Source organism: Maylandia zebra, linkage group LG19 (assembly GCF_041146795.1).
Source record: "Maylandia zebra isolate NMK-2024a linkage group LG19, Mzebra_GT3a, whole genome shotgun sequence".
NCBI classification, from domain to species: Eukaryota; Metazoa; Chordata; class Actinopteri; order Cichliformes; family Cichlidae; genus Maylandia; species Maylandia zebra.
Genome location: NC_135185.1, coordinates 12,397,984 through 12,415,433, shown reverse-complemented (window position 1 = coordinate 12,415,433; position 17,450 = coordinate 12,397,984). Strand labels below are relative to the sequence as shown.

At 40.9% G+C, this 17,450-nt stretch overlaps 3 protein-coding genes across 4 annotated transcripts; all 3 read right to left on the bottom strand.

Moving 5' to 3' along the window:
* Positions 1 to 1,163: 1,163 nt before the first annotated feature.
* Positions 1,164 to 4,830, bottom strand: LOC143413993 (uncharacterized). The gene is made up of 7 exons (XM_076877574.1): positions 4,734 to 4,830; positions 3,673 to 3,818; positions 3,364 to 3,486; positions 2,991 to 3,024; positions 2,836 to 2,871; positions 2,416 to 2,515; positions 1,164 to 2,337 (listed from the first exon to the last, which is right to left on the bottom strand). The coding sequence occupies exons 1-7, from the start codon at positions 4,828 to 4,830 to the stop codon at positions 2,244 to 2,246; spliced, it is 630 nt and encodes a 209-aa protein (XP_076733689.1). The 3' UTR covers positions 1,164 to 2,243.
* Positions 4,831 to 7,082: 2,252 nt separating this feature from the next.
* LOC143414064 (uncharacterized) lies at positions 7,083 to 10,379 on the bottom strand. The gene is made up of 7 exons (XM_076877703.1): positions 10,325 to 10,379; positions 9,242 to 9,384; positions 8,962 to 9,081; positions 8,684 to 8,717; positions 8,549 to 8,584; positions 8,187 to 8,292; positions 7,083 to 8,105 (listed from the first exon to the last, which is right to left on the bottom strand). The coding sequence occupies exons 1-7, from the start codon at positions 10,332 to 10,334 to the stop codon at positions 8,009 to 8,011; spliced, it is 546 nt and encodes a 181-aa protein (XP_076733818.1). The 5' UTR covers positions 10,335 to 10,379; the 3' UTR covers positions 7,083 to 8,008.
* Positions 10,380 to 12,045: 1,666 nt separating this feature from the next.
* Positions 12,046 to 15,935, bottom strand: LOC143413992 (uncharacterized). 2 transcript variants are annotated; one of them, XM_076877572.1, is made up of 7 exons: positions 15,854 to 15,935; positions 14,425 to 14,564; positions 14,170 to 14,289; positions 13,921 to 13,954; positions 13,782 to 13,829; positions 13,293 to 13,392; positions 12,046 to 13,203 (listed from the first exon to the last, which is right to left on the bottom strand). In XM_076877572.1, the coding sequence occupies exons 1-7, from the start codon at positions 15,891 to 15,893 to the stop codon at positions 13,128 to 13,130; spliced, it is 558 nt and encodes a 185-aa protein (XP_076733687.1). In that variant the 5' UTR covers positions 15,894 to 15,935; the 3' UTR covers positions 12,046 to 13,127. The 2 variants fall into 2 exon arrangements, with proteins under 2 accessions (XP_076733687.1, XP_076733688.1); XM_076877573.1 differs by having other exon boundaries at positions 13,794 to 13,829.
* Positions 15,936 to 17,450: the final 1,515 nt, after the last annotated feature.

Here is a 17,450-nt window from a genome sequence, read left to right as displayed (position 1 = left end):
AAAAATATATAATAATCTCAAAAGTAATGCCTTGGAGTAGAAAATAGTAATGCTTTATTAAAATTTAAAACTAAAGTACAGTATTTGAATGTGTGTATTGTGTCTATTGTTTGCAAATATTTCTAACTTTTATTTGAATATTCAGTTTCCTACCATCTTCTCTTAAAGGGTAATTGCCAGGTATCCCGCCCTTCCCCTTCGCACACACATGCACACAAAGAAAACACACAGTATAATTCACAGCCTCATTATAGTGAATAAATATTTATGCCATTTACACCATCAAACTTAGATTGCTAAGGATAAAGAACCTTTTGTTCTTTAAAGAACCATTTGTAATAGCTGAAGAACCATCCACAAAATAAAAAGGTTCTTTGACGTATGATGGTTCTTTAAAGAACCATGAAGACATCTGAAGAACCATTTAAGAACCATAATTTTTCTGAGTGTAGAAGAAGAACCACTGTCACCAGCAGCTAATAGATCACAGATTGATTAGCATTTGGAACAATCCGCCCCTCGACTTCCTGTCTTCATCTATGATCCACCCTGTGTCTGTCTGTCTCATCCTGCCCCACAATATGAAGATCCATAACATTTTTCATGTTTCCCAGCTCAAGCCTGTCTGGAATGACTGTTGAATGACTGCATTCAGTGAAACCTGGCTCTAGTGATTGAGGTTCTTTTTGTTACCTGCAACGAAACTCACCTGTGTGTGGTGAGCAATTATAAATACTGAGTGAGCTGAAGTGGAGTGGAAGAAGTACCACTGGCACCTGGGATTGGGATGTATCACTACTGTAGAATTGTTTTTGCTATCATTGCAAATAAATTCCCTATTTTGAAGGAGCTTCTCACTTGACTCAAGCCTGACAATAATATGGCAAGTCCCCTAAAAAGTACAGCATACTTATAGTGTAAGATGGGGAAATTACTAAGAGACTATGTGGTACTTAAAATTACTTAATTCATTGATATTATGGACTATTTAAATTTACTTACAGAAGTTTGTGGGACTCCTTTCCTGTAAAATACCTGAAGTTAAGCAGTACTTATTCATGTACTACCTAGTTAAAATTATATACAGTTACTTGTAGACTACTTGCAGCAGACAAAGAGCTATAATATAAAACCTGGAACAACAAATTTGCATAATGCATGACTTGTGCTTTTAGACAAAGTGATTTTATTCTTTGCAGGTGCATTAGCTGTAAAATTAACATGAAACTGTGACAACAGCAAAAACAAATACAAGAAACGTGATACAGAAAAATGATTTGGTGAGCCTGATCACACACACACACACACACACGTTTGATAAGGCAGGATTCATGATGCATTATTTAGGACTAAAACATTCATAATAACTGGTCATAATCACAAGCAATCCAGTACTACAATACAAGTACACTGTACTTTATTATTGCATCTCAACCCCAGGTAGTGTATTTATAATTATTATAAACATATATATCTTATATAATAGAAATAATAATAAACATATTATAAAAATATTAGCAACATTTGGATAATAAGTTATTTATAATATTCTTTATAGTGTTGTATGCATATATACTATGTGCTGTAATGCTATAGGACACTGAAAGTGCACGCCCTGGTGCTGCATTACGAGTCTCCGAGCTTCCACAGCTGGTTTACATCATTAACACTAACATGGGGGTCCTGGCTGGAAGTAGGGGGGTCATTGTTAATTTATTCATGCTACTGGGTCCTCAAAGTGCACTCACTGGTGCAGCAAAGAGTCTGAGAGCTTCCACAGCCCAGAGAACTTTTCACCTGTGCACCAATCCCTCACAGCTAACCGGCAAGTGGAATTAATGAAACAGCGCTGTAACAGGATACAGTTTCTAACACTGAGCTGAGGTTTGTCTGTGTGGGAAGAAATCAATGACCTTTCATCAGTCACAGCGTTTTTTAGCATTGATGAGGCCACAGAAGAGCCTCAAACCGTTGTTGTCATTTTGCTTTCATACAAATAAAATTGAATTGAACAGTGTGGAAGGAAGAACTCTTACATTAGAGTTTGGCACATCAAGCCTCTAATATCCTGTAACATGGATTTCATTCTGTAACTGTCTTGTCCCAAAAAGCCGCCCGGCAAAATATAGAAAAGCAAACCCGCAGAGATGAAATATTAATGCAAGCATACTGCTACTTAAGTAATGCAGGGGAAAGGACGGAGAAAGCATGGCTATAGATTTATCGTGCACCGAGAAGCTGCTCTATCTTCCTCCTGTCTCCACATCAGCTTTTGCTTGCGGAGCCTTCTTAAACATCACACGAGGGTAGATGCCTCCAGTCTGGCCACAGCATTTACTATCAAAGACAGAGCATTAGTTAGACCATATTGGATGAGCATGTCATTAAATACAGCTGTTACAGTCAGATAAATACCTCCAAAGTCTATATTTGTAGCACAGGAAGCACACGAGGCCGAGCACCAGCAGGACAATGAAAGCTACTACAATGACACCGATCTGGGAAGGAGGCATTCCTGAAAAGACAAACAGCCAACAACATCTAACATCATCTCAAAGGTCAAGTAGTTTGTTCAAAGGTACAAAAACAGGCATTTTCTCAGAGCTTAATACCAGTCTTGAGAAATCTGCATGCAGTTGCACTACAGTCATAATAACGCCACAAATAAATGCTCTAATTTATCTGTGAAGTCATAAATAAACAGAGTGGGTTTAGCACTAGTTTATCAAAGTTTGATCTCCTCACTAACTGGTGCTGAAGATCAGTTCTCTGCTAACATGAGCCACAGCGAGGCACCTGAGGCCTGAGCACGCTACCTGTGTATCAAATGCCTACCTGTGTCATCAATCAGAGCTTGTGGAGGGCAGACGGCTGTAAAACAACATCAGAAAATCACATTAGACTTATAAATGAACACAGAAACTCTAACACGGGCTGAACAAATAAAGACAAAAATTTTATTTAATTAAATTTAGCACGGTGATACTCACGGGTGCAGCTGGCTGTGTAATCATATGCTCTTTGCTATGAAGAACAAAGACACAGTGATTGTGATTAAAGGTTGTTTTCACAGCATAGAAAGCGAGTGGACGTCTTTAAGTTCTTTAAACTTAAAGACGTCCACTCGCTTTCTTTCTGAGCTCCACAGACAACCATGACCTGGATGACTGAGAACCCACACAGACATTTTCACAGTATATTCATCTCATCATTTCCAGATTAAACCCCTCCTATGAACACACTGTTCACCCCACAATGCTTAACATAACTCAGAAAATCTCCTCCCTCACATGTTTGCATTTTTAAACGTTTTTTTTTATGACTTAATTAGTTCATAACAAGGTATTTTTTAAAGAGTCATACCTTTATCACGCAAGTGGCTGTGAAGCTAACGTTGCCGATGCATTTGGAGGTGATTAGTGTGCCAAAGCTGCTGCTCATCACGGGCTGCAGGAACAGGCCCCCGTGGTGTGCGATCACAAAATCCTAAAGTCATCGAATTTAAATAAATAATTAAGAAAACAATTCAACCACATTATATTAAAACAAGCCAGACTATCACACTGTAAGTAAGTCATAATAGATCCGAATGCCTTCTCACTGCACACATGTTGATATGTCATAGCTGCTTATGTTGGACAGATCAAACTGCTCTGGTTTAATCACACTTACGGTTGCATTGGACCACATAAACATGCAGCGGGAAGCCTCGTTTCGTATATCAGGGGACAGGTCTGAGATGTTGTATGTAGTCTTTTTGCCAGCGTGAGTGACGGTGCACATCATGTCACGCGCACTGCAAAGCTGAACAAACACCCCTGGGAACAAAATGCAGTTTGAAGTTAAGTCATGTTACAGTTATGCACATGAATATTTTATCAGCACTTAGTGCACGAGACAATGAAGGTAAAGCTCATGCTGTGAGGTCAAGGACTACGTAGGTCAAAGTAGGTCACGGTTTCATTTTCTGTGTCAGATGTTAAAGTTGAGTTTAACAGTCATGTTTTGGTTCAGTAGGAAGAGATGAATAGATCAGGATGTGTGAGCTTACTACAAGCTGCCCGTTAGAAACTCAAACTACTTTCAGTATGCTGTGTCGTCCCATAAATACTGGGTCACGTGGTCAGTGGCACTACTCACACACATACACAAACAGCACCGACACGAGTGACAGCAAGGAAACCTACTCCACACCCCCTGGCCCGCCCCGTCCCGCCTCCCGGGAATTCCCTCAGTAATGCTGAAATTTTAATACTCGTGACTGGTGACCCCATGTGTGAGTGTGATATGTGAGTTACGCCGCAGATGTAAACCGTGTTTACACGCAAAACAAAATCGATGAAACCAAACCATCTGTGGCGAACACAGAACTATTAATTCTGCAATAAATACAGAATACATGCAGAATACTACAGAAATTACTACGAATACTAGTACCGCCCCGAACTGCATATATAACAAAATCTAATAGTGTAGGAGTACAAATACTACCGGTGCAGCAGCTTTAAAATAAAGCGGTAAAAATCACAGCGAAGAATAATTATATTATAACATATTCAAATGTCCTTAAAGAAAGCCGATAGTGCTACTTCACAGAGTGACGCAACAGTCAGAACATGTATTCGCTCCAAATCTTTGCCTCTCTGTCATGCAGCTTTCACGCTTTGTTTCCAAGCAACAAAATAATAATAGTAATCATATTAATTATTGTTATTAATTAACAGGTCACTCACATAAGAGCGCGACAGCAGGAAACATCTTTCCTCGCGCGTGATCTCCACTTCTTTCATGAGCCTGCAGCCAGCTCCTGGAGACTTCTGTCTTGCTCATTTTTTCACATCGTTGCAGGAAGTGAGGCTTTCAAAATAAAGTTAGAAAGAAGAAGCTTAGATTTCACTATTTCCCAGACGTGGGTGAAGATTAATATTGGTCTTTAAATCAAATTATTTTTTTCAATTGAAGTTTCACTTTATTCCAGGTGTAGTTTTTAATCCAGTGTAGGGGATTTCCTGTTAGTGTGTGAGTGTGTTTGAGATGAACCAAAAATAACAAACCATAAAGTAATATGTTATTTATCTATAATAATGCAATAAACACGACCAGTTATTAAAACCGCTGCTGAAAAAGCAATGAGTGATGCATTCAATCCAAATGGAGCAGCTCCTGCAAGCTTGTTTGGCACCGATTAAGAGTAGTCTCAACTACTGTGCGCGCGCGCGCACACACACACACACACACACACACACACACACACACACACACACACACACACACACACACACACACAGCTTCAGGCTAGTTTATTATTTCTCATATTTGAATATTGTGCTTTATGGTTTCAGATTGCTGCATTGAAGTTAGGCTTGTGCTTTTATTGTTAAAAATCCTAAGCGGAACTTCGTACTTTTGATGATGCAAGCGGGAGTAATGTAAATGTAAAGTAACAATACCATGAAAATGAGGGAGTCGGTGCAGCAGGACGGGAGCGGGTTTCGTCCTGATGATGTGATCCAAGAGGAATGGCTATGCACTGGGCTGCTGGGATTAAACCTAATTGAATGTGATACACGCGCTTCTGCGAGTACAAGCATGTACTCCTGTCCCTCAGAAACTAATCTCTAATCCTAAATGTAGTCAGTTTCAACAGATGCTGACATAAAATTCCCTAAAAAATCAGAGTGAAAGAAAATTAAAAGCATTCGTGACCTGATGTAGCTGAAAAAAAAAGTTAAGACCGCACCAAGGTTGAGGATCAGAAACTCTGTGAGTAATGTGCAATAAAGAAGGTGCTTTCACGTTAAAGTAGACCTCAAATAGAGCGCTGCCTTGCCCACATTGTTTCAAGCTTCCAAGAAGCTCATCAGCAGAAATACAGAGAAAACAGAGAAAGCAAAAAATCCCCTTCATTGTTTCACTGTATTGTCAGACTAGCTCCTTGGAACTGACGTGAGGGTTACTACAGTTCAGGTAGCTTTTCTAGAAAGAGACATAAGGACTCACTCTGAATGCAAGAAAAGAGTAAAGAGAAGGCACACAGCAGCTTGTGGTACAGTCACAAATACTGGTTTCCACAAATTTTGCTGCTTCAGTTTTTATGATAGCAATTTCCATGTACTCTAGAATGTTATGAAGAGTGATCAGATGAATTGCAAAATCCTTCTTTGCCATGAAAATGAACTTAATCTCAAAATTTCAATTTCCACTGCATTTCATCATTCAGCATTTCATGCCATAAAAGGACCTGCTGAGATCATTTCAATAATGTCCTCATCAACTCAGGTGAAAATGTTGACGAGCACAAGGCTGGAGATCATTATGTTATGCTCACTGAGTTAGAATAGCAGACTGGATGCATTAAAAGGAGGGTGATGCTTGAAATCGTTGTTCTTCCAATTAAACATGGTTACCTACAAGGAAACACGTGTAGCCATCATTGCATGCATCCTCCTGGCAACTGTGGTGGAATTTGTAGCAGAGCCGAATTGAGCTCCAAATGGCTCCAAAGATAAAATATATCCGTGTGCACGCTCCTACATGCTGCAGCTTAAGGGAAGTGGGCTGACGTTTAAGGTCCTGCGTACATTTCTGCAGACACACGTACGCTGCTGGGGGACTTCCATGATGCACCGAGCGTTTCACTTTCTCTGACCATGTGTTTATATAACACTCTGCATTTAATCATCAGTTATCTGGCTCTCTTCCACAGCATGTCTTTTGTCCTGTCTCCCTCCCTTCTGCAGGAGGATTCTTCCTGTTAGATTGGCAGTGGGAAGGAAAATCTTCCCAAAGCAGTGCTTGCGCATAGGGAGTGGTCAGATTGTTGGGGGTTTCCCTGAATTACTGTACAATACGCTGTATGATCTTTACCTTCCAATATTAAGGGCCTGGAGATGACTGTTGTTGTGATTTTCACTAAATAAATAAAATAAAATTGAACCAAATTTTCCCTCTCATCTGAAAAGCTTCTGTCCCTGAAAGATGTGAAAAAAAGAAAGAAGTTGCACCCACAACACACGATAAAGACAAAATCATGATCACAAACAGAAGATTTTATTGATTTTAAACAAAAGGAAATCACACTGCGATACAGCTGGGTTAAATATAGATTTCATCTACAAAGCAAACCAGCTTAAAATTGACCCTCACTAGTGAGGAGTCTCTTCTTACAAACTTTTCCACGGAGGCCCTGAGAGGTCAAACGCACTGCAACTTTGGAAAACAAGGAAGTGAGACAATAATGTGACGGAGCAGCTGTGGAAGTGACAAACGGAGAGCAAACAGCTAATAGCACACATGTATCTACAATCTCACATCAATTATGTGATGATTGTGTTTCTACTTGTGGATGTTTCTCCAAGTTCCAGTGGATTTGATCTCTCTGGGCCATCGTAAATTTCACATTAAAACCCGAATAAAAGCCCTTCATCAAACCGTCTGCATGCATAGTTTAAAAGTGAAGAAAAGCCATGTCTTCAGCTGCTCCCATTGGGATCCAAGTGCATCTACAGATAAAGTGCTGCAACTTTAAATTTGTCAGGGTTTTCTTGTAAACTGCTGCAGGCTCCTTCTTTCTAGTACCTGCAGCAGGCGGAGGTCAGTCTAAAGAGGCACACAGCATTCACTCAATCCACTGATTTTAAAGCTTAAGTTGCTGATTTTTTTCTCATAAAAATTTAAATCTTCTAATAAATTATGACATACTCTTACTTGGTAACCCTGTAGTAGCAGAATAGCCCATGAAGTCATGAAAGTGGCCTTTGTCAGGGCCATTACAGCTCTGATCTACTGACCCGGTGGACACATTTTACACATTAATGCACTAAAACAATGACTTTATTATTCAAGCGTATTTATTATACTGGGGGTCCTGAGTGGAAACTCTGCTGTGTTTCTGTAACTGCCTGACAAAAACACAGAAAAACAAAGATATATAACGGACGAATATCATTAATAAAATACTGCAGAGGCATCAACACAAAGTTTGAATCCAGCATGTGCAGAGAAACTTTTACACGTTGCTCTCCGGATTTCCCGTCTCCACATCAGCTGGTATTCGGACTTTCCTCTGCAGTGCGGAGTCTTGCATCACGGGTGCACCATTGTTTCTTCAGTGACAAGAGAATAACTATTTAAAACACGTCAGGTAACTGTGATGCATTTATATGCTGACACAATTAAAAGAATACCTTCTAGAGCGCACGAGGCACACCATGAGGCCTGCCAGCAGTAGGACTGTCAGGATAACCATGACAGCAATCATGAAAGGAGGGATTACAGTCAAGCAGGACTCCCCTAGTACCAAATCACAAAAACAGTTTCCTCAAAACACTTTTTCCTTTTTAGGCATTCTAGTTCTATGATGCATGACTTTTGTTGTGCTGTAAGAATGAAAGTGAAAGACAGCTGTCTGTGGTTTTGCAGCTGCAGCAATTTTACTCCAAGTAACAGAAGATGCGTGCGGTTGAAAATTTCCAGCATCTTAATCACCAATTCCTTTTAACTTTGATCTAAAAATCATACGTTATGCAGATTAAGACTTTTGTCCCACCTTTTCCATCAAACAGACCTTTTGCAGGGCAGGTAGCTGTGAAAGAAAGAGAGAAAAGTCATAAAAAGCTCAAATGATATGAAAAGGAGAAGAAAATATTCAGAACATTGCTCATGTGGGAGGACGGTGACTAACTTGTGCAATTGGCTGTGTAATCTCGAACCGTCCCCTGTGGAAAATAAACAGACAATTAGATGTCTCAGTTTATCTGAGAATTTAACTGAGAGTTTATCAGTTTACTATGTGGTTGCGATACTTCTGAGCATGTTTATCAGATTTCCACAGCGAGCGAACCCACTCCTAAACTAAGCCTCTGCGCCCTTACTGTTCTTCGAAAACACTTTGCCCACAAACCATGCAAGCACAGAAACTTCACCCTCACATCTTAGATTGTCTTTTATGCTCTAATATACCTCTAAGACGACATGTCCTTCATAGACAACGTTTGGGTAGCAGCTTGAGGTGACGAGAGTGTCGCAGCTGCTACTTATCACCTGCTTCGCGTGGTCCAGGTGGTTTGCGAGGACACTTTTCTGAAGTCAGAAAATAAAAAGAAATTTTAAAAAACAGTTCATCACACAACAAAATCACATGTTCTTACAGATATATTTGAATAAAGCTTGACCTTAAATGTATGATAATAGTGTTAACCACATCTTAAAATGGGAAGCTGCTCTGAGTCGTCCTACTCACGTCTGCAGTGATCCAGGAGAACTCGAGCTTGGATCTGTTTGCATCCATGAAATCAACAAACTTCTGGATGTTGTATTTGGCTGTGCCACCACCGTGGGACACATTGCACATCAAGTCCTGTATGCTGGAGAGCTGAAGTCTACCTGTGGACAAAAATGTGCTTTTATTGGTATTTAATCTTTATATTTATGGTAAACACAAACAAGCTAATAAGACTCAAAACCGCCATTAATGTCTTTATGCTTGTATGAAAAACAGACATTGTCCTAATCCGTGCATACAGCTGTACTGGAGTGACGAGCTCAGGTATACTGATATACCAAACTTGAAAAATAAACACACTCTGCAGATTAGAGGTAAGATAAAGCTTAAAAGCGGTGTTTTGGGTTCTTTAAGTATAGGAAAAGCTCTCATGTGACAGTCTTTGTGCCGCCTTCTTTTTTCTTCTCCAATAACTGTTAAAGTTTCAGTCGGGGCATTTTTGATACATTCTCACTTCCCTTGAAGAAATACGGGATTGTCTGGACAGGTTTCATATTAGGTCTGACAGCTGGTGATTCTAGACCAATAATCACTCGCTCAGATCTGAGTGGAGCCTACAGTAATTAGTCACAGCAATCAACTCCACTGACTTCATTACACACTGTAGCAGACGTCTCCTCGGCCTCTGACTTGATTATCGATCAGGTAAACAGGAAGGAACACCACTAACGCTCACACCGCTCAAGTTCAAACAGTGAGAGCGATGCTTATCTTTGTGCCTGACTTCTGTCATGACACATGCTTGGTCAGCTTTAAATGAGCTGCAACGTCACATTTATAGCATAAATGTGCCACTTTGCTTTCTTCTTTTTCAACAAAAAAAAGTGAAGCAAAGACCCAAAAACAAAGCAACAGTGAAGCTGGGAGTGAAGGTGAGCTTTAAGTGCTTGAAGGAAAACTGAACTCATTCTAACATGAAAAACAAATAAAACGATGAATGCAAAATACTCAGGAAACACATTTTAAATGAGTGCAGAAACAACGCAATGCAGCAGACTCACTCAGGTTATTCACACTGAAAGTCTTTTGTTCTTTACTCACTTGAAAGCATCGCTGCCGGTGTCTCACAGTCTTCACAGTCCTTCTGTCTTGAAACGAACTGCAGATTTCTTTTGAAAGCTCCACACAGAGACCACACCTTTAATTCATCGCAGGGCCCCGCATCTTGCCCTTCACTCCTCCACCTACTTCCTCCAACTCTTTGGGGGAAGACCGAGGTGTTTCTCAGCCACAGGTTACAAATCATAACACATCAGAAAAAGGATTTTGCAGGGAGTCACGTAGCAAAATTCAGCCGCCAAAACAATAAAAAGAAATGAGAAAAAAATAGGAAGAAAGTTTTTGGGTAGCTTAAAAAATGAAGGATGAGCAGTGCTCCTTTCTTCAAAGTCACGCTCCAACCTCTGGTTTGTGGAGAAGTTCATAATGAACCAAAGCACACCTCAAAGACCAAAAATGACTTTAAAGTCATCTCACATCAGCCACGCAGAGAGAATCAAGAAGTCCTTTGGAGAAAAATAATCATAAACTACATGGTTTATGCTATACACACACTGTTGTGATTTGGTTGACCTTTGACCCAAACACAAGGAAAGAGGAAACCAAAGAAACAGACTCAGAGCCAAAATTATGGTTTCAGATTTTAAATATAAACATTTTGCAATGTCATTCTGCAAATAATAAAAAACAGAAGTGTTTATTGCAACACGGTTACTTAACTTGACCTCATTCTTCTTCTTTATTTTCTTTGTTTTTATTAACCACTACTTATATTTATAACATTTTTTTAACATCTATCCACCTCGAGCTGTTTCATTATATGGCTATGAGGATTAAAACCACTTTGATTACAGCAGCTGACAGACTGTTTTGGTTTGGTTTGTTCTGAGACTGCAAATTCTTTGAACGCTCCAGGAAATCTCTAAATTCTTCTTCCACCGCAATGCACACCAGTCACGTAAGGTCACACGGTTGTGGCCTAGTTACCTCAACGTGAGGATGACTGTATACTATGGCATGCTCTGCCAGACGGCTTCCTCCCTATTGGCTGACACTACTCACACCACATCCATGCGTGTTCTGTATACTTGTAATGTTACATAAGCTGCTGTCTGACCTGCAGTAACCTCACAGAAAGGGAAACACGGTGACATCACCATGTTATGGAGTAGCATGTGTGAAAGTCAATGTTTTGGGTCAAACAGTTTGTGTCTGTGGCTGAATATAAGCTAAAGATACATACTGTATATAAACAAGCAACGAGTTTGGAGTGTCGCTGCAGGTTCATGTGCAGGGAAACTCCCACCAGTGATTTTTCTTGCAGTGAATTAGAAAAGCCCCTCTGCCCTCTTCCTTCCTGTTATGTACACACACAGTAAATGCTGTTGGAGTTACACGGCCACCCGCAGCACCAGCATGCATTCTGGATTTTATAACTACATTTTTAAATTTTACATCAGCAAAAAAAATGAAGAACGTTTAAGGACTCCTCTGTAGCTTCATCAAAAAGCCCCCACCCCAGAACAAGACTCGTGACTGTCATTGCTTAAATGTGCAGAGGCATTGTGTTCTGAAGTGGCAGCAGCACAAACATGACCAATCATTTCCTTGTGCATGTGTCAACCCACCTGCTCAGCTTCAATTGGCTCAGAACATATCACCAGATAGAAGACCCAAAAAAAGCCCCTGTAGGAAAAACAGGAAGAAAGAAAAAACAAACTAAAACCAAGCATGAGCTGCAAAAAATACAATGAGCTCATGAGTCTGAGCAGAAGCTTTTAATGAGTGAAAAAGAAACAGTAATACAGCAGATAGAGAAACAAATGTTTGATTGACAGCTTAAAATATACACTTCATAAGGACAGCGTAAAGAGGACACATGACGAGTAGTTTAAGATCGCAATGTTCATCTTTATAAGTTATATAATAATAAAAATAATATATTTATATATAAATAATATAGTTTCATATTATAAAATATCAGTAGCATATAGATAGTAAGTCATCTATATTCATCTTTATATTACTATATGTTATATATACTATGTGCTGTAATGCTATAGGACACTGAAAGTGCACGCCCTGGTGCTGCATTATGAGTCTCTGAGCTTCCACAGCTGGTTTACACGGGGGGGGGGGGGGGGGGGGGGGGGGGGTTGTATTAATGTATTAATGCTTTTTGGCTCCTCAAAGTGCACTCGCTGGTGCAGCAAAGAGTCTGAGAGCTTCCACAGCCCAGAGAACTTTTCACCTGTGCACCAATCCCTCACAGCTAACCGGCAAGTGGAATAAAATCAACAACGGGATCGAGGCCGTAGCCAGATACAGTTACAGTAACACTAATCAGTGAGCTGGGGTTCAGCTTTGGCAAGTATAATGCAAAACAGGAGGGTTCGAATCCACTAAACAGCTACCCTGAGGTACCCCTGAGCAAGGTACCGTCCCTACACGCTGCTCCCCGGGTGCCCAGTGGCTGCCCACTGCTTCAGAGACGAATTATTATTATTATTATTATTATTATCATCATTAAGTAATGCTTAAAATAAAAGGTCACACATGACTTAGAGTTTAGCACCTCAAGTCTCCAGCATCCAGTCACATAAGTGTCATTCTGTCACTCATTACCACCACTGTGCTGTCATTAACTGTGCCAAAGTACGAACAAAGAGAAACTGAAGATGAGTCCAGAGGAAGTGTCCACACTCCCACTGCATCTACACTTACTGTGTAGATGCAGTGGGAAACTACAGAAAGCATCCACTCACAGGTGGAGATTAACCTTTTCATGCACACTCTACTTCAAAGTGAAAAAAGGGGAAAGATCATCGTTTCAGATCTGTTCTTTCTACACAATTTCTGGCTTTGCTGCTTCTTTCTTCCCGACGATGTAAAGTCCTCTGGTTTGCCCACAGCGGCATCTCCTGCCAATGAAAACAGAGCAGCAGTTATGAACACGCCAGATGAGGACACAGCATGTCATTGTATGATTTATATACGGGGAGAAGATTACCTGAGATTTTCATTTCTGCAGCACAGGATGATGCATGCAAGCGCTATCACTATCACTATGACAATGACAATGACAGGGATGATCCAGTGATGAGAGTTCCCTGAGAAGGAAAACAGATTTAATAATATTTAATATTGCATTAAAGGCCAAATAAATTATTCACAGCTAATAAAAACAGTCACGTTCTCAGAGTTTATTACCTCTCTTAAATAGCCTGAATGGGACGTCACACAGCATGCAACACTGTTATTTAAAGATGATGTCATAAATAAATAGAGCGGGTAAAAAGTACTAGTGTAACAAAGTTTGATCTCTCCACTGTAACTGGTGTTACAGATATGTGTTATCTAATAATGAGGCCCTTTCCTGTATTTGTTCATCACGTGTGAAAACATGCAGACGCTGCCAAACATTCCTGTGATTTAATCACGTTTCATTTCAGTTTCGTCTCTTTTAGTGACACACAGACACAGTGACATAAATACTGACTGTTTTTTTCACCTTGGTCTCCGGGCAAAGCTACGGGAGGGCAGACGGCTGCAAAAGAACACGAGAAATTCATATTTTACTTCAAAATTGATGAAAACAAAAACCAGACACAATGTGAGGACGGGGCAGCGATACTCACTGGTGCAGTTGGCCGTGTAGTCGAGAGGTTTCCCCTACGGAAAACAAAAAGAGACAGTTATTAGGATGAAGTACTGCTGACAGGATTGTTTTCCCTGCATATTTATTTTGTGATTAGCAGATTTGCAGAGTAAACTCAACCTCTCTTGAGCAAACAGCACTATTCACACTACAACACGTCCGATAACACAGGCAAGTTTTTTCCCTCCAGTGTGGAATAAAGTTTTTTCTCATATTTGGAGGGTTGTACCTTGGAGTTGACGTGTCCTTCACAGAAAAGGTTTTCGATGCAAGCTCTGATAGTGAGAGCGTTGAAGCTGCGACTTATCACCACAGCAATTTGATCGAGGTGGTTGGCGAGGACGTATTTCTAAAGTCAGCAAATGAAAACAAATAAAAATGATCAGCCTGTCATGCGACAAAATCCCGAATAAATACAAATTACATGGAACCCTTTAAAGTTTATGATATATATAAGAGAACATATATGTGAGAGGTCACTCACGGAGATGTTAAACCACGAGAACTCGGGCTTCTGCACATCCTTGTCAGAAAACTCGGTCTGGAGGGCGTACGTGGTCGTGCCACCATCATGGGAGACGGTGCACTTCACTGGCTGCCCGCTCAAAGCCTGCACGAACACACCTAGGAACAGAAAGATGAGGTTTCTTTATTCTGACCAATTACAGTGAGCTTTATAAATAAATGCAAACGTTATTAAGCATGTTGTACATTTAAATATAACCGTCGAGGCAAAGAGTGTGCTCAGGTGAGACAGTTACATGCAACTGATTTATATCAAATAAAGAAACACTATGCAGGGCGCATGTTTTTGCATAATCCATACAACAGTGTACTGAGTGCAGTTTGCATAAAGTTTGGAAGTTTATATTTGTGGTCTGAGGCCAGAGTTATTGTTATGAAGCTGTTTTTTTTAGCTGATGCCAAAGACGAGCTCTCTGCTGAGCTTAAATAACAACAATTAACAGATTAACTACATCCTGTGGAGATGAATGACCCATTTTTAAACCTGAGTGAATCAGTTTTAGTTTACTTTTAGCTTTGGTCAGCTTACAGTGTGTTAGTCATTCTGATCCTTGTGAGTCCCTTCTTTGTGTATTTGTCAGGCGTGTTAACATTTGTAAACATTGTCTCATGTGGGAGGAGGGGCAGCTGATAAAAATGCTACGCAGTCGCATAAAAAAAGGTCACTTGGTCACTATAGCAGTAATAACTCAGAGTGTTTGGGGAAACCTGCACTCTGTACAAAGCTCAATTTCTTTAAAATCTTTTTTTTAAATCACTGACAAAGTCAAATATCCGGATGTTCAAGTTTTGGAACAGAAAGGTGGGCCCGCAGGGAAGTGTCATGTCTAGGAAATGATGTAATATGGCCTGATCTTGTGACTCGTCTGGCTCGTGACTCGTGTTGGTTTTCTGTTGTCAAACAAGCACACACACACACATACACACGTGAGTGAGTGAGTGAGTGAGTGTGTGTGTGTGTGTGTGTAGACCTTTAGACCAACCTGAACCAAACTGTAAAAATCTGAACGAAACCTCCTCTGCTACACTAAACTAAACTTCCTCTAAAGAAAAACAGATAATCGTCAGTTTAGGACGCGGCGATGAATCCAGCCACAGACACGTGGAAATAACTGCAGTGCAGATTACACAACAGGAAACATGTTAGTGTTACCTTCCCGAGGTTGTTAGTAAAACAAGATCGGATCACTGCTCGAGTAAATTTAAGTAAAGACAGTGAAAGCTGTCGAAGGCTGACTGGATACCGAGTGACGCAATCTCACCCTCGGCGTGCTCCTCTCACAATCACACGGACATTCACCACATAAAAATACTTTCCCCTTCGTCATAAAGAGCACACACGCTCTGCTTCCAGGAAGCTTTTTTAAAAGTTCTTTAACAAAACTCACTCAGCAGCAGCACAGCGCTCAGCCTCCACCCTCCAGCCATCGCTCTGGTGACTAAATGCTCAACTTCCTGAGCTCCTGTCTTTGTTCTCACACGGTCTTCTCTACCAAAACTCCCCCTCAAAAAAACGCTCAATGCCACGCCTTCAAAATAAAATGTGCTGAGAGTTATATGATTTAAAACACATGAAAGGGAAGACTCACTGCAAACTAACACATACTGATCTCTGATCAGCTTCATCCTCTACTCAGATGGGGATGCACTCATTCACAGCTCAAAGGGAGTCACTGAAAGGTTAGACGAGCATAAAAATGATGTGAATCACATGGAAACACATTCACTTAAATCTTTTAATAAGTTCTGCTGAAGGTCGACTCAACGAGCCCAAGGCCTGTTACCTTTAGTGATCATGATTGATTAGATCTTTGCCAGCATAATAAGGATTGTTTGGCAGCTCTCACTGGAACCACTGATACTCAGACCAATGAGTATTGGTCAATGTGTGGAGTCATCGGTCTTCCACACTGGAGAGTTTCACATGATCATGGATTGCGAGGGTCGCGACCATAAAAAGCACCTGCTTCAAAAATGTGCAGCAGCCCACATGGACGAGCCAAATGCAGTCTCAGGAAGAGTTTTAAAGATTGAGCTCTTTGGCATCAATGACGCGTGGTATGTTTGGACGAGTTAAGATTCGGTTTTCAAAGCTAAGAACACTGAACCAGCTGTCGAGCATCAGAAGCTGTTCTTCTGCAGTGGTGCTGGCACACTACACAAAGTGGACGCAATAAAGAAAGAGGAGCAGGACTACCTTCGAGGGGCGATCGTGGCTCAAGAGTTGGGAGTTCGCCTTGTAATCGCAAGGTTGCCGGTTCGAGCCCCGGCTTGGACAGTCTCGGTCGTTGTGTCCTTGGGCAAGACACTTCACCCGTTGCCTACTGGTGGTGGTCAGAGGGCCCGGTGGCGCCAGTGTCCGGCAGCCTCGCCTCTGTCAGTGCGCCCCAGGGTGGCTGTGGCTACAATGTAGCTTGCCATCACCAGTGTGTGAATGTGTGTGTGAATGGGTGGATGACTGGATATGTAAAGCGCTTTGGGGTCCTTAGGGACTAGTAAAGCGTTATATAAATACAGGCCATTTACCTTCAAATTGTCTGAGACAGATGGGGTTTTCCAACAGGACACATTAAACCTGGTTTTGGAATAAATAAAAAAGGCTAACGCTAAAGCCACGACCTTATTTAAAATCTGAAGTCGGGTCCGTGCCAGGAAACTAACCAATTTTAATTTAGACTCCACCTTTTCTGCGGAGACTAGTGGTTAAATATCCAACCAGAATTATGCCAGAAGCACCAGTTTAGCTCACCGGGATGAGCAGGCCTTTGTTGCATGTCTTCCCCTCACCCTCCCTCCACTTTCCTGTCAGACTTCACTGTTACTATCTAATAAATGAGAAAAAAGCCCCCCCCCCCCCCCCCCCAAAAAAAAAGCACTTTGCCAGAAGCATGTTGATGGATACTAAAAAGCATCTGGTCAAGATACAACTTGTTAAGTTACATTTAACCATATATTAAAGGTGTGTATGTCTACACTTGAGTCTAT

Coding starts and splice junctions, on each gene's coding strand:
- LOC143413992 (XM_076877572.1), bottom strand. CDS start 15,893: ATGGCTGGAGGGTGGAGGCTGAGCGCTGTGCTGCTGCTGA. Junction 14,565..15,853: donor GAGCGCTGTGCTGCTGCTGA/GTGAGTTTTGTT, acceptor TTCTGTTCCTAG/GTGTGTTCGTGCAGGCTTTG. Junction 13,204..13,292: donor TGCAGAAATGAAAATCTCAG/GTAATCTTCTCC, acceptor TTTCATTGGCAG/GAGATGCCGCTGTGGGCAAA.
- LOC143413993 (XM_076877574.1), bottom strand. CDS start 4,830: ATGAGCAAGACAGAAGTCTCCAGGAGCTGGCTGCAGGCTCATGAAAGA. Junction 2,872..2,990: donor TTACACAGCCAGCTGCACCC/GTGAGTATCACC, acceptor GTTGTTTTACAG/CCGTCTGCCCTCCACAAGCT. Junction 2,338..2,415: donor TACAAATATAGACTTTGGAG/GTATTTATCTGA, acceptor TGTCTTTGATAG/TAAATGCTGTGGCCAGACTG.
- LOC143414064 (XM_076877703.1), bottom strand. Junction 9,082..9,241: donor TCTCCTGGATCACTGCAGAC/GTGAGTAGGACG, acceptor TTCTGACTTCAG/AAAAGTGTCCTCGCAAACCA. Junction 8,718..8,961: donor AAGGACATGTCGTCTTAGAG/GTATATTAGAGC, acceptor TATTTTCCACAG/GGGACGGTTCGAGATTACAC.